Source organism: Myodes glareolus, chromosome 27, assembly GCF_982192425.1.
Source record: "Myodes glareolus chromosome 27, mMyoGla1.1, whole genome shotgun sequence".
In the NCBI taxonomy this organism is placed as follows: Eukaryota; Metazoa; Chordata; class Mammalia; order Rodentia; family Cricetidae; genus Myodes; species Myodes glareolus.
The window spans coordinates 34,779,350-34,794,308 of NC_142052.1; the positions used below are offsets into that span (position 1 = coordinate 34,779,350).

Below are 14,959 nucleotides of genomic sequence, written 5' to 3' on the forward strand. Positions count from 1 at the left end.
CTAGTAATCTCTGTGCCCTTTTTCCTCCTCTTCCTCCTCCTCCTACTTCTTCCTCTTCCTCCTCCTCTTCTTCCTCCTCCTCTTCTTCCTCCTCCTCTTCTTCCTCCTCCTACTTCTTCCTCCTTCCTCCTCCTCTTCCTCCTTCTTCCTCTTCCTCCTTCCTCCTCCTCTTCCTCCTCTTCCTCCTCTTCCTCTTCCTCTTCCTCCTCTTCCTCTTCTTTCTCCTCTTCTTCCTCCTCTTCCTCCTCCTCCTCCTCTTCCTTCTTTTCCTCCTTCTTCCTCCTCCTCCTCTTCCTCCTCTTCCTCTTCTTCCTCCTCTTCCTCCTCCTCCTCCTCCTCTTCCTTCTTTTCCTCATTCTTCCTCCTCCTCCCTCTTCCTCCTCTTCCTCCTTCCTTCTCTTTCTTCCTCCTCCTCCTCTTCCTCCTTCCTCCTCCTTTTTCTTCCTTCTCTTCCTTCTCTTCCTCCTCCTCCTCCTCTGCCATCATCATCATCCTGTTGTTACTGTCTTCATCTTCTTCTTCTTGTTGTTCAGAACGTCTGTTGATGGTGGTGGCTCTAACTCTGGCAGGCTTGCTGGTCACTTTCTGTTTTCTTCTCCTCAAAGGCCTACGGCTTTTCCAGGATGCCTCACAGTTAGTTACGTCTGGCCAGTACAAAACAAAATACTACCTCTCCACCCAGTTCGTAAGACTTCCCACGTGCACTCACCCCTCTTTTCTCGGATGCTGGAAGCTGGGGCCATGGGGCACGGAAGGGGGAGGCCTGCAGCTGGGTTCGTGAATTCCTGCGTGGGGCAGAGCTGCTGACTCTCTGGTCTCCTGCCCATTGGATTCTGAGAGAGCAAGCGTGGGGTCTGAGGCTTGTTTGTTATGCCACTTGGTAACTTAATTGTTGCAAGTACCGTCTGTTGCCTGCCCAGTAGAGTCCTTAGGGAGAGAAGGCATTCTTCTACTGAGGTTCACCAGATTGAGCTTTCAGAAGCTCTTCTGTGCCCACAATTGAAAGCCATGCTGGACTAAATGGAACCCATGCTTTGGTTCCTCCTGGGAAAGATCGGCCGTGCCGATTTTCTGCAGAGGGGCTAAGGAAGTGGTTGTGTCTTGTTCAGCGAGTGTGCACAGATGGCAGGAGCAGGGAAAACAGAACAGTGATGCTTCCCAGGTTTCTGTCACTTCTCCCCCCGCCCCCCGGCCATTACGACTTGATTTCCCCGAGTCAAGCAGCATTGTACAAATGTCTGCTTAGGAAGGGGTCCTTGCCCCTTCTTGTACATTCCATTTATTGCAGCAGAGCCCTATTGTGGGCCAAGAGCGAACTATTTTGAATGAGATGTTTTACAATATTATGAGAATTCCCTGGATGTAAGGAAAATTTGGAACATGCGTGTTATATCAGCTCCTTAGGGAGGGACCAAGGTAATAATGCTCGTTTCTTAACAAGATGCATCTGTGATCATGTTTGGTATCATCAGCAAAACCTCCCAGAGGAGATTAACTTCTGCCAGTCCTCGAGTAGTAGTTATTGAGAGGCCTTGTCACCGAGCCTTTCCACACTTAGGTACCTTAAAGTGAAGTCATACTGTGGAGCATTTACACACTCAGATGCCTTGGGGTGAAGCCGTGCCATGGAGCATTTACACACTCAGATGCCTTGGGGTGAAGCCGTGCCATGGAGCATTTACACACTCAGATGCCTTGGAGTGAAGCCGTACCATGCATCATTTGCACACTCAGATGCCTTGGAGTGAAGCCGTGCCATGCAGCATTTGCACACTCAGATGCCTTGGAGTGAAGCCGTGCCATGCAGCATTTACACGCTCAGATGCCTTGGAGTGAAGCCGTACCATGCATCATTTACACGCTCAGATGCCTTGGAGTGAAGCCGTGCCATGCAGCATTTACACACTCAGAAGCCATGGAGTGAAGCCGTGCCATGTAGCATTTGCACACTCAGATGCCTTGGAGTGAAGCCGTGCCATGCAGCATTTACAAACTCAGATGCCTTAGATTCAGATCTCTTCCATTGCACTGTAGTCCCTCTGACCTTGAACAAGGCTAATCTCTCTGTATCTAGCTTTCTTTTTGGAAAATTTGGAAAAAAAAAATAGTCCCTGTGGTTTGGAGGAATAACGGGAAGTCTCTGTCAAACAGCGTAACTCCTTGTAGAGAGAAAGCTGCCTTAACCGTGCTGCTAATGGATTCTTACGTCCAGGTCGGGCAGTGGAAAGAGTATGAAAATCTCCACCCCATGAGACCTCAAAGCTAATCCCGACCGGACCGACCCAGTCAAGCCAGGAAGATCGAGACACTTGACTCGGGTGTGTACCTGCCTGGTCCTTGGGTGTCATTCACTGTCACTCAGCATTTTTATCAAACATCTACTGTGGGTCTGGTGATAATTACCATCAAAGGACATCAGAACATTTCCCTGACAGATAGCCAAGGAAGGGTGTGCACTGTGTCCCAGCAGAGGCCATCTCTGCCGCTACGCGGGGAGACACATCTCTTTATGTTTGCTTCATCTAACGACACAGTGATATAACCTCTAGGGATTTAAAACTCTGTAACCCTCCTGGAGAAAAGGCTTAGCGATTAGGAGCGCTTGTTAGTTAATACCCGCCAACAAATTCTACAAGTAAGTTAAGCATCTGGCTGAAATTATATGCTGGAAAACGCCTTCATTTTCTTGTAAACCAGAATCTTAGAAAGCACACTTTCGAAGGAGGAAGGGATGGGACATGGGACGAGCTGAGAAAGAGAGGGAAGAGAAGAGGGAAAGATGTGAGCTGGAGACAGTGAAAGAGACGTGGGCTGGTTATTAGTCAAATATTTTCCTGTGTAACCAAGCCCTCCTATATCGGACCATTCAAGACTCATATATGACTTAAAATCACAACCAAAAATGTAACCTAATGTTGCGGTCACATCCATAGCCAGGGCTACTATCTATCTCTACTCCTAAGTCCTGCAACAGATGGCTTCAACGTGGTCATCAATAAAGTTAACCTATGACCATCTGATATGGTTTTGGATCATTGGGAGATGAATCAATTTTCAATATACTATTGAATCTAATTAGTTTCCTTTGTCAATATACTTCTGAATTTTATTCTAGTGGATACTCATAAAAATTATATAGGCATCTGAAAAAGAAGCCAACACCATCTTTAATAGCATAAATGAAAACACTCCCACTGTATACCACTGTGTCACCATTCATACCTAAGACTCTGACTAGGTATTATTTAATTCTGCAAAGACTGACAGGATCTACAGTGTTGCAGTTGTTTAACCGGAGCAAGCAAATAATTTTTTAAACATCTGTGGAAATTAGGTGTGTATATTATCAATAACTATTCAGTCAATATTTCTAGTTAAAAATTAACCTAGATGGGTTCAAGGATGTAGCTCAGTGATAATGCTCGCCTTGTGCATACGAAGGCTGGATTTAACCTATTCACCAAAAACAAAGCAAAACAACAACCAACCAAACAAACAAACAAACAAACAAAATCCAAAAGCTACTTTCTTGAAATGATGAACGAAGCATATATGAGAAACCGGAAAATGATTTTAATGTTTCTAAGTTAATGATGAGACATGCAATCTAACATGCACAGTGAAAATGGAGTTTATTCCTTTCTGGGCCTCTTTAAGCACGGCCAGCCCATGTGACCTTTTTATTGCACGCCACACACTGTGAATTAAAATTTGCCGTTTTGGCGCTGGGCATATTTGTATTCCTGTAAATACAGATTTGTTTCTGCGATATGGCTAACTTGTTGGAAACAGTGCAGCCCTGCTGGGGTTTCCACATGACCACAGCATGACCACAGAAAACCCTCCTGTGCTCCTGAGCCTAGGAATGGTGTGTGTCCCAACAGAGCCGAGCAGAGGGCTCAACATTTCTCCAAAGATATGTAAATGGCCAATCAACACCCGAAGGTGTTCCACAGTGCTGGCCAGGGAGGCAAGTCAGCACAGTGGGGTGCTGGTTAGGACTCAAAGAAAAATGTTTTAAAAAGTTCTGGTTGGAAGGCAGAGAGGCTGGTGAAGTTGAGATTTCTGGGGGGCGGGGGAGAGGAGGCTATGGGAAACCTCTGGTCTTCTAAATGTTAAAATCAACAAGCACTACCTGAACTGGAGAATCCACTTCTTGCTGTGTAAATACCAGTGTATACGAATCTACTTGAAGACACTTAAACATCAATATTTAAACAATATTATTCGTAATAACCAAAAGGTGGAAACAACTCAGAGGGAGACCATTGACAGAGGAACAGTATGTGATCTATTGCAATGGACTAGTTTTCGGCCTTTAAAAGGACAGATTGTTTTCATATTAATTTTTGCTTTGGACAGCTTCCTGCTTGTGTGGTGTATTCCAATTAAGCTCTCTCCATCCTGTCACATGCCTCCCCCCTGCCCCCCTCCCCAAACCTCACCTCTGCCAGTCCCTTTTCCCAGGCTCATGACTTTCGGTTTGGTTTGGTGACACACCGAATTTACTCAGGGCCCATCTGTGTGACATCGGGGCTGGGAGGGGTCGTCAGTGTGTGCCTAGCTACAGCAAGGGTTCCCCTCTGCCTGGCTCTTATCAGTAGCAAGGGGTGTGAGCAGGAGGGCCTCTGAGCCTTCCCTGTTTATTCCCGACTGGGAGGGGCTCTTTCTTAGGCAGCACCGCTGTGTTCAGAGCAGCTGCGAGCTCACGAGATCGCCGCAGCTGCACCTGCTCCAGAAGGCAGCATCCTGCTGTCCTGCGCTCTGCCATTTGGCTCCGCATCCCCCCTCCCTCTCTTCGGCAGTGTTCCCTGAGGCTTAGCAGCGGCGGCATGCACGTCGTATTTAGGGCTTACTGTCTATCACTTATTCTCGGTGTGTTGACGTGCCATAGTCTGCCTTCACCGCCATTCACTGGAAAGAGGTTTCTCTGGTTAAGGATGGTAGTAGCATTTCTCTTCGGGTATAAGCATAATATTGATCGAGGCAGCTTGACACTGTGGCAGCTTAGCCAAACAATCCTGTGCAGTTGCCCCTGGGATCTAGAATCTTCCCAACCATGTTTTTTTTTTTTTTTTTTTTTTGACCATGTGTATAGCACCAGGTTCCCCGTGGATCAGGCCCCAGATCCAAACCAAGAGCAGTCGGTTACGCTCATAGTAGTCCCACGGCTGAGCAAGTGGACACATCTTCCTTGGAAGCCTGGACCTGTAGATTATAGGGTTCACAGCTGGGAACTGACGTTTTCTCCTCTAGCAGCCTGTGGAGTACCTCCTGGGCCCCGGAAAGGGAGAAAAGGAGGTTTTCAGCTCCTCCTGGCGTGATTTCTCTAGCCATGCAGCCGAGGTTGTGTGTGGTGCGTGGTGAGCCACCGAACACAAGCTACAACGTGGGCAGACCTCGGTGACATTATGCGAAGTGAGACGCACCACACACAACCACGCACATAAATACGGTTCTGACTCTACTCAAGAGACCCAGAATCTTCACATCCACGGGGATGAGAAGAATGGTGCTTGCTAGGGACTGGCCTGAGGGGTAGCAGGTGCGATGGTTAAAATCGTTAAAGAGATGGGCAACAGTGATGTACATACAACACCATGAGTGTGCCTAATGCTACTAAACTGTATGTTTGAAAATGGGTAAAAATGACCATCAAACATGCATTGCATGCTCGCATGAAGAAGGACGCTTAAAAGAAATCCCACACTAGCTCAGAACTGAGTACAATAGAGGGTTATTTATTTAGGGGTAGACTCACAGATCACAGTCCTCTGCTGGAACGGAGAACAGCAACCGAACCCTGCAGCCAGAAAAGAGAGCGGACATGCACTTTACATCGGCATAAATAGTATAAGAGGCCACGCCCGAGTGGGCGGGTGACTTAAAGGTGGTAGGAATTCCTACAGCACCTGTATGAAATTCTCAAAGCATAAAAATACTATGTTGAAATGGCTTAAGTGACACATTGGTTATGTATGTTTTGTTATAGAATATGTATATGTGTTTAGATATGCATAGTATATCCATATATTATAATAGGTCCCTTGTTTAAGAAATCATTCCCATTGCAAAAACCAGTGTGATCGCAGGGATGCTGGGCAGACGCTCACGCCCAGTCTCTCCTCTTCTGCAGGAGTCACGCATGCGGCCATCTGGGCGGCGTGCATCTCGTACCTCAGTGCTGCTGTGCCCCCCGAGCTGAGGACGTCGGCCCAGGGCATCCTGCAAGGCCTTCACCTGGGGCTGGGGAGAGGATGCGGTGCCATGATCGGAGGCGTGTTAGTCAATTACTTTGGTAAGAATCGTTTTTCTTTTGTTCCTTCAAGGAAAGTAGGTTTTTATTTTTATCTTTTTTTCCAGCCATGCCGGAGTTCAGCTTCGTTATCCCTACCCTCTCTTTTCACACCACACGGTCGTCATAATTGTAAAACCCATGCTTAGGTTGGGAAGGTGGTTAAAGCCAGCTCATAACACACTCGTCTGGCAGACGGCTTAGTGAAACGCTACAGCAACCTCAAAAGAGCCAAACAAATGAAGAAGCACATGTGGCTGTTGTTGTCGGGTACCGGGCATCTGCTGCTCGCGACACAGAAGAAACAGAACCCATCATTGCAACCCAAAAACCCTTGAGTATTCACTGGTCACTTAAGTTGTCCCTGGTGCACACAGACGACATCACCGCCAGTCTCCCGCGTCCCTATCCGTCAGCTGACAAGAGCCCGAGTGCTCTCTGGTCCCGGGGATGGAGTGCCCAGTCTTCTGTGTAAGGCTCCCGGGCCATGCAGATTTACAGCTGTATTTACGTGGTGAATGGCGGTGCTGTTTGTTAACAGGTTGCTAAGTAGTCCTCACAAAGACAGCACCACAGAGTACCCTGCAGGAATGGGAGTTACGCAGAGAGAGGCTTTCCCTGAGCAGAACAAGCACCAGGGACTCCTGATGCCACCCTGTGCTCTCCCCTTGCAGGGAGCTAACGGGCCACTGACTCAGTGAAACTGTGCTTCCTCTGTCCGGGATGTTAGGCTGGTAAAGATTGTCGCGGTTCCTGGGGTCACCAGGCCTGCTCTGCTTGTTTTCAAGGGGCTGCTGCGACCTTCCGGGGGATTGGCATGGCCTGCCTGGTGATCCTCCTGCTCTTTGCCCTGATCCAGTGGCTGGCAGTGCCGGACGAGGAAGAAGGTGAGCATGGCCTCTTTCCTTTGGTTCTGGGGCGCAAGGGTGGAGGGGTAAGGGTTTGAAACTGGGCTTCAAACCCAGACCGGCCTTGAGTTAGCAATCCTGCCTCAGTCTCTTGGTGCTAGGACTACAGGTGTGTGTGAGCTAGCCTTGGCTCCATTCTTTCTTGGTGGTTCTGAGAACCCCGGCTGTACCGTGACCAACCAGGACCAGGAGACCTGTTCTCAGCGCCTTCCTCATGGGCTTCTGTGATGAGGCCGGCCGCTAAGCTGGATTTTCTGGTTTATTATTATTATTATTATTATTATTATTATTATTTATTTTATTGGTGTTTTAGTCTATATGTGTATCTGTGTGAGGGTGCTACATCCCAGAGTTACAGCTGCCATATGGGTACTGGGAATCGAACCCAGGTACTCTAGAAGGGCATAGAAGAGCAGTCAGTGCTCTTAACTGCTGAGCCATCTCTTCAGCCCCCCAAAATAAATAAATTCTGTCCTTCTTCTTCTTCTTCTTCTTCTTCTTCTTCTTCTTCTTCTTCTTCTTCTTCTTCTTCTTCTTCTTCTTCTTTCTCCTCCTCCTCCTTCTCCTCCTCCTCCTCCTTCTTCTTCTCTTCCTCCTCCTCCTCCTCCTCTTTTTCCTCCTCCTCTTTTTCCTCCTCCTCTTTTTCCTCCTCCTCCTCCTCTTCCTCCTCCTCCTTTTTCTTCTCCTCCTTCTTCTCCTTTTCTCCTTCTTCTTCTTCTTTTGGGTTTTCAAGACAGGGTTTCTCTGTAGCTTTGGAGCCTGTCCTGGAACTAGCTCTTGTACACCAGGTTGGCCTCGAACTCACAGAGATCCTCCTGCCTCTGCCTCCCGAGTGCTGGGATTAAAGGTGTGCACCACTACTGCCCAGCTTCTGGGTTTTGTTTTATGTAACAGCACAAGGTGCCGTGGAAGTGTGAGTTTTAACCCTCCCCCGAATTCTTACGAGCGTTAAAATTTAAGGCAAATACATACAAGGCTGTATGGTAATTTACTGCTAGGGTTGGGGTGCTCTTACTAATCTCGATGTCTTTACCTTCATTAAAAATATGTCTGTTGATGCATCTCCTGAAAGGCATGGCCTTTATTGAAATTGTCATACAGAAAGGAAGGAGGGGCTGGTAAAGGAACCTGCTGCCAAGCCTGGAAACCCGAGTTCAAGCCCAGGAACTCACAGAGTGGAAGCAGAGAACCTGACTCCTTCGAGTGGCCTCGCCAGCCTTCACACGTGTTCCACGGCACTCCTGTGCCTACAAATACCACGCGCACACACAAAATAAATACATTTTTTTAAAAAGTCAATTCTTTGGACATCTTAGTTGTGAGCCTAGCCTTTAACAACTAAGCCATCTCTCCAGGCCTGATTTTTAAAAATTAAAGGGAGGAAGGCGACATTAGACGGAGATGACTGACCATGTAATGCGGAGCCTTTGACGATAAGGTCACAGTAGAATGTACATGTTCTTGATTGCTCTGTGGCCCAGTACAGAGCTGGTTGTCTTGGGGCCTCCATCCTTCCCCCAGCCCTGGCCTCAGGGCTGCTCTTCTTCTGGTAAGAGAAAACATGACTCGTGACAGAACCTCAGAGGAGCATTTGAGCCTCACTGAGCTTCTCAGGAGGAAGCTGGTGGGGGTTGTTCTCAGCCTCGGGCCACGAGCAGGGCGTTCTAGGTGGGCACCACACAACGCCAGGATCATTTTCTTTGTTTTAAATATGTAGAAAAGACTGGAAATAATTTTGACATTTACCCTTCTCTCTAGACAAGACAATGTTGGCAGAAAGGATCCCTGTTCCCTCTAGTCCTGTTCCCATAGCAACCATCGACCTGGTACAGCAACAGACAGAAGATGTCCTGCCACGCATTGAGCCCAGACTTCCGCCCAAGAAAACCAAGCACCAGGAAGAACAGGAGGACGTAAACAAACCAGCCTGGGGGGTCAGCTCCTCTCCCTGGGTGACCTTTGTGTATGCACTCTACCAGGTTAAGGAGATGATCCAACTGACGAGAGACAGCCGGGCGTCGGAGATCCAGCCTTTACAGGTAGCCTCTGCTGGCCTTGTACACTGTAACTCCCCCCTTAGTCCTTAGAACGCACGGAAAGCCTGGTGGACAACAGAGGCACAAACCGAGGGTTTTAGTCATCTGGGATGACTGTCATAGACGTTCACCAGGTTCCCCCAGAAAGAGAACTTGCTTTATGGAGCTCAGAGAGGCTTCCCAAAGGAGTTGGTGATTCTAAAAAAATGTAAATCTATTCCAGCTTTGCATACTTCTCTTAACGTTCCAACAGTAGGAAACACAAGTTGTAACCAGAAGATACAGCTCTTACGTTTGGAAGAGCTTATATATCTGTAATTTCAGACTTCCAGGAGGATCATTACGCATACCAGCTGCTAAATTAACCTCCTAAATCTGTCTGGTATGGCTCTGTCTGCTACCCGACTAAGTGAAGTGTGGTTTTGAGAGGCCTCACTGGAGGTAAAAGCAGAGTCCTTTTGTCCCTAAAGAGCAGTCTCTCCCGAGAAAAGTCAGATGGCTCTGATAAAATCAGCAATTATATAAACAAAGCTACTTCCTGACTCTGGAGAGAGAACATGGCTCTGTGGACAGTTTGGTCAGGGCAGTAGCTCTACCTACCCCCCATGGTATATTAATCTTTCTCTCTTCTTGATAAGCAACGTCAGCTCTATGTTTACAGTAGCTTAAAGGACACAGAGGAGGGCAAAGGAGATGGCTCAGTGGGTGAATGCACTTGTCACCATGTCTGATGGTCCCTGGAACTGCGTAGAGGGAGGAACAAACCAACCCCCATAAGTCATCCCCAGACATCCGTATCCACTCCACGGCACACTTGCACACACTTTAAAACAAGCAAACAAGTCAATGTGATCTTTTAAAAATAACCCAGAAAAAAAAATAAGAGGGAAAATAAACAGTATTTTTTTTTTTCTAATCTCACAACCTGCAGTTGACTAGAGAAATGGCTAGGCCAAGGCCACTGCTCTTGTAAATGATCCGCACTTGGTTCCCAGCCTCCATGACAAGTGGCTCACAGCTCCAAGGAATCTATCTATGACCTCCACGGACCAGGCACCCATGGACCAACACACAAGCATACATACACTTAAACACACACACACACACACACACACACACACACACACACACACATCTTCATAAGAAAAAAGGCAAATCTGTCAACTACCCTAATGAATCTTGGCTTTATAAACTGACTGTAAAGTCATTGCACAGTTTTACCGAATCTGACACTCTGCTGAGAGCCACAAACATGCCACTGTGTGCAAAATCCTCCTGATTCATTTCTGGAGCCTGGTCTGGGCGTGAGGGGTGGAGGGACACCCGGAGGTTCCACACCTCAGAGCGGGAAGGTGAGACAGGGAACGGGTGCCCTGCTACCGGGCGGCGAGGCTTCAGTACCGAGTGAACTCACCTTCATTTGCACAGACACCCAGCGCCTTTGTAGCACGAAAGCTTGCTTTTTTCTCCCCATGAAATTCGATTAATGTTCACTAAAATAAGAGTTAAAATGGGTAAGAACTGACAGCTATGGCATAGCGTTGTTATGAAGGATTTAGATTTCAGAACCACGGGGATGAAAGAAAACATTTTAATTCGACTATAGAAATGGAGGTGGTGTACACCGATTTCTAAAAGCCGTGTCCCCTGATGTGTACCTGCGCTGGTGGCATCTTACATAACCGTGCTTGCATGTGTGTGGCTCAGTTCCCTCCCCGCTGGCCTCACGGAGCGTCTTCACATGCCCTTCTCTGTCTTCCTTAGCTTTCAGTGTTTGTTTGCACATCCTGCCTGTACGTCAGGGCTCCACATCTCGGGCATTCTTTGCCTGCTGTCTTGAGGCTGAGGGCCCTCCGTTACTCACCGCTAGACGGTGTCCCCGGGCCCTGGAGGACTGCGGGCTTCCCAATGACCGACATTCGGGCATCCTGTGGCCTTGGCCCCATGCCTTGCCCCAGAGCTGGGTACTCAGTAAATCTTTATGAGTGTAAGTTGTTTGCCTAGTGGTGACGAGAGCACCGAGAATGACGTCCCTTCAGCCATAGGCATGTCTGCTTACGGTGTTTGTGTTTTTCATGCGGCTCTGGCAGTTGTACCTAGGAAAGGAAACGAAAGGTAAGATGTCTATCCTGACCCTTCATTCCTGCCTTGGTTCCGGAAGTGGGGCTTTACAAGAGACGGCTATACATTAGCTGTTTCTTACTTGAAAATATGTATGACGGGTTGGATGTATTCTTTCTCGTACACTATGGCATATCTGCTTTTTCCTTCCAGGGGACCAGTGAGAATCGGGAAGTTTCCGCAACTGGTGGAGCCCAGCATGTCCCCCGTGAGACTCGCTCTGACCCACCCAGAAACCAGCCATTCCCTGACACAGCAGCATCTCAACCGCAGCCCAGCCCTGTTCACCCCAGCGCTGCCTCCCACGTAGAGGAGAGTGGGGAGCAGCAGGCTCAGCCCACTGCAGGAGAACACTGACGGGCCCCTGACCATCACCCACCCTGCATGGCACCAGGCACCTCAGTCAGGACCCAGAGGGCGAGACCCTCACCCTGGACATGCCTCCTCGAGGGGAGCATCACGCTGCACATGCTTCTAAATAGCTAAACTCATTACCGTGGAACCACGCACACACAAGCTACAGTACTTGTTGGCAGGAAAGGGGAAACCTCCACGGTCCTGTAGAGACTCAGAGTAGTGGTGGGCGGGGACTCCCTGCTCTGGGTGGGTTAGGTCTGAGCTAAGGGCTCTGCCTGGGTGTGAGGGTGGGAAGCAGAACTCACACCAAGTCAGGAGAACGAACAGGTCTCCAGGTCCACCGTGACATCAACTCCGTCTTTTGATTATTTATTCTAACTATTGGGGGAAGAGAGATGAAGAGTGTATCTATAAATTTATTTGTCTTGAAGAGAAGCGTTTTAAAAATTAGAAGACCTATTTAAAAGGGAACCAGATGGAATTTAGTAGAACAGATGCCTTTTGTTGTTGTTGTTTAGAAAAGTTCAAAGTGTCGCTGAACTTTGCACATCTCTAGCAAATATATTTTTATATGCACATGGTATGTAGGGAAGGGAGGTCTCCGAGCAGCAAAGCTACGACTGCGTAGAGTCGAGCATTCAAAGGCCTTTGTCTCAATGGGGTGGGAGAATGAGCAAAACCGAGAGACTATGGCAAAGAATCCGTTCAAGTCATTGTCCCAAGACTTGCTGGACGAGGGTTTTCCAGCGCAGACCCTACTCACAGCCTGTTGCTGTCTCACAGCGACTTGGGTTCCTCACTGGGCTCCTAAGGATCCCTTAAGTTCAAACTTACTATCAACGAAGAGAAGGATAAGATTTAAGTGCCTGCGGGAGGGACATTGTGTTCAAAAATCACGCGGATTAGGTCTGTTTTGTGAAGTGGTAAACAGGAAGTCAGGAAGGGGAATTGTGGGAACCAGAAAGACTTCTCTCATGACTTCAGAAACAAATCTAAGGTTTGTTCTTCTCCCCCAAACCATAGTCATACACTGGAGCCTTTAGGTTTGGGTTACAGCTAGACCCTTCACGGCCAGACATCGGGCTTGCAAGGAAAGGAGGGGCTGTCTGGGAGGCCGGTGGAAGGGGGTTGTGGCTGTGGCCGAGGGAAGGGCATTGAGGATGAACACGGGAGAAAGGTCCGAAAGGGAAGGTCGCCTTAGCCTCTGACCCTGAGCAGACAGTGTCGGCTTCCCCATGAGGGCTCTGCCTGCACCCACATCTAGGAGGAGCCGTTTGGCACCTAGATGTCTCGCTCCACCCCAAGACACAGCTTACACCGATGGGAAGCCCTAAGCAGGTGGTTAGTTTTGCACTTGAATGGTACTGTACCTGTCAATCACCGTGACTCGTTTTAAGTGACCTTTAAAATCGGACGGATTTATTGTGCTCGAGTAAATTGCAAGAAGCCAAGTGGGAGCCAGGCTGAGCCCCACCGATGAATGTACAGCCTGTGGATTTGTAAGTGACGGTAGGGAGCCAGAACCTTGTATCTCGTGTTTACAGTTCTGATCGATGTCTTTGAAAAGCCCTGCCATTTTGGAGATGCCCAGTGGACGTGTTGAAATAAAAAGTAAATACCATGTTTAAATATTTCCTAAATGAAAAACATGTGACCAAACAAGTGAAGATCCTCTGCTCTGTGATGAATGACCCCAAACTCAACATGCCTTTGATACACAATGTTTACTGCGAGCGTTGGTCCAGAGATGCAGGAATTGCCAGCCTTCTGGGCTGACACCTTCACGCGTTTGTGGACTTTGTCACTTTTTTCTTCCTGTCCTAAAAGTGCCATATACCACTTAAAGACATTAAAGTGAATTCAAAGTAAACCTGATTTGAGAATTCTATAACCCTTCTGGGGAGCCCTGGAAACAGGAGTGTCATAGCCCAGGCTGCTAATCATGGCTCTAACGACTTGTCCTGTTCCCTTAGCCTGTGGGAAGTGTTAGCCAGGTTCTATGTGGACCCCAACTGGCTTGCTATTCCTTACTAGACTATTCCTTAGAGCCATAAGCAGAATAATAGTACACTCCAAAAGACAGCACACGGGCAAAGTCAGAGCCGTGGACAGTGTGACTTTGCTGTCCTAGTAACCCTGTTGTGGTGGCCGGGACCGGTCGTTTGCAGCTGTTACTGGGACCACGTCTGAAGAAATCGGCCCCCCAGTGTATTTGGTAAGCGGAGCAGCTGCAGAAACAGAGGCTCACCCCTGGTTAGTGTTCGCTGTGCTGAGCTAATCATTCATGGTACACAGCACCACCCTCATTCAAAATAGGAGATTCCGAGGCTAGCAGAGCCTGTTGTGGGACCAGAACCGGAGCCAGGACTCAGGCTCCATTCTTGCTGACAGCAGCCTGCCTACCTCCTTCCCATCCATCTGGGGGGGGGCACCTTCCCATCCTTGTGGGAGGGGCCACTTTCCCATCTTTGTGGGGAGCCACCTTCCCATCCTCCTGGGGGACACCTTCCCATTCTCATGAAAGAAGCCACCTTCCCATCCTCGTTGGGGGGCTACCTTCCCATCCTCCTGGGGGGGCACCTTCCCATCCTTGTGGGAGGGGCCACTTTCCCATCTTTGTGGGGGGCCATCTTCCCATCCTCCTGGGGGGGCCACCTTCCCATCTTTGTGGGGTCCACCTTCCCATCCTCATGGGAGGGGCCACCTTCCCATTCTCATGGGGGGCCACCTTCCCATCCTCATGGGAGGGGACAATTTTTTTTAAGTTTATTAAATTATAAAAGTTTCCATTTCCGCCCCTCCTCCCAACACCCTCCCACTTCCCCCACTCCCTCTCCTCCTCCCTCTCCATCCCTAAGAGTAGTCAGGGTTTCCTGCCCTGTGGGAAGTTCAAGTTCCTCCCCAGGGAGGGGACAATCTTCCCATCCTTGGGAGGGGACAATCCTCCTGGGGGGCCACTTTCCCATCCTCATGGGAGGGGACAATCTTCCCATCCTTGTGGGGGGGTACAATCCTCATGGGGGGACCACCTTCCCATCCTTCTGGGGGGCACCTTCCCATCCTCATGGGAGGGGCCACCTTCCCATCTTCGTGGGGTCCATCTTCCCATCCTCATGGGGGGCCACTTTCCCATCCTCATGGGAGGGGACAATCTTCCCATCCTTGTGGGGGGAAAAATCCTCCTGGGGGGGGTACCTTCCCATCCTCGTGGAAGGGGACAATCCATCCTCATGGGAGGGGAG

General features: G+C 48.9%; 1 protein-coding gene across 3 annotated transcripts in view; it reads left to right on the plus strand.

Annotated features, from left to right (window-relative positions):
• Mfsd6 (major facilitator superfamily domain containing 6) overlaps positions 1 to 13,587 on the plus strand; it is a 67,697-nt gene extending 54,110 nt beyond the window's left edge. For 2 of the 3 annotated variants that reach the window (XM_087902406.1, XM_087902407.1), the window contains exons 4-7: positions 6,137 to 6,298; positions 7,084 to 7,182; positions 8,962 to 9,242; positions 11,514 to 13,587. In XM_087902406.1, coding sequence (XP_087758532.1) covers positions 6,137 to 6,298; positions 7,084 to 7,182; positions 8,962 to 9,242; positions 11,514 to 11,717 — 746 coding nt within the window. In that variant the 3' untranslated portion in view covers positions 11,718 to 13,587. Of the gene's footprint in view, positions 1 to 6,136; positions 6,299 to 7,083; positions 7,183 to 8,961; positions 9,243 to 11,329; positions 11,355 to 11,513 lie in introns of all 3 variants that reach the window. The other variant, XM_087902408.1, reaches the window with a different exon arrangement.
• Positions 13,588 to 14,959: the final 1,372 nt, after the last annotated feature.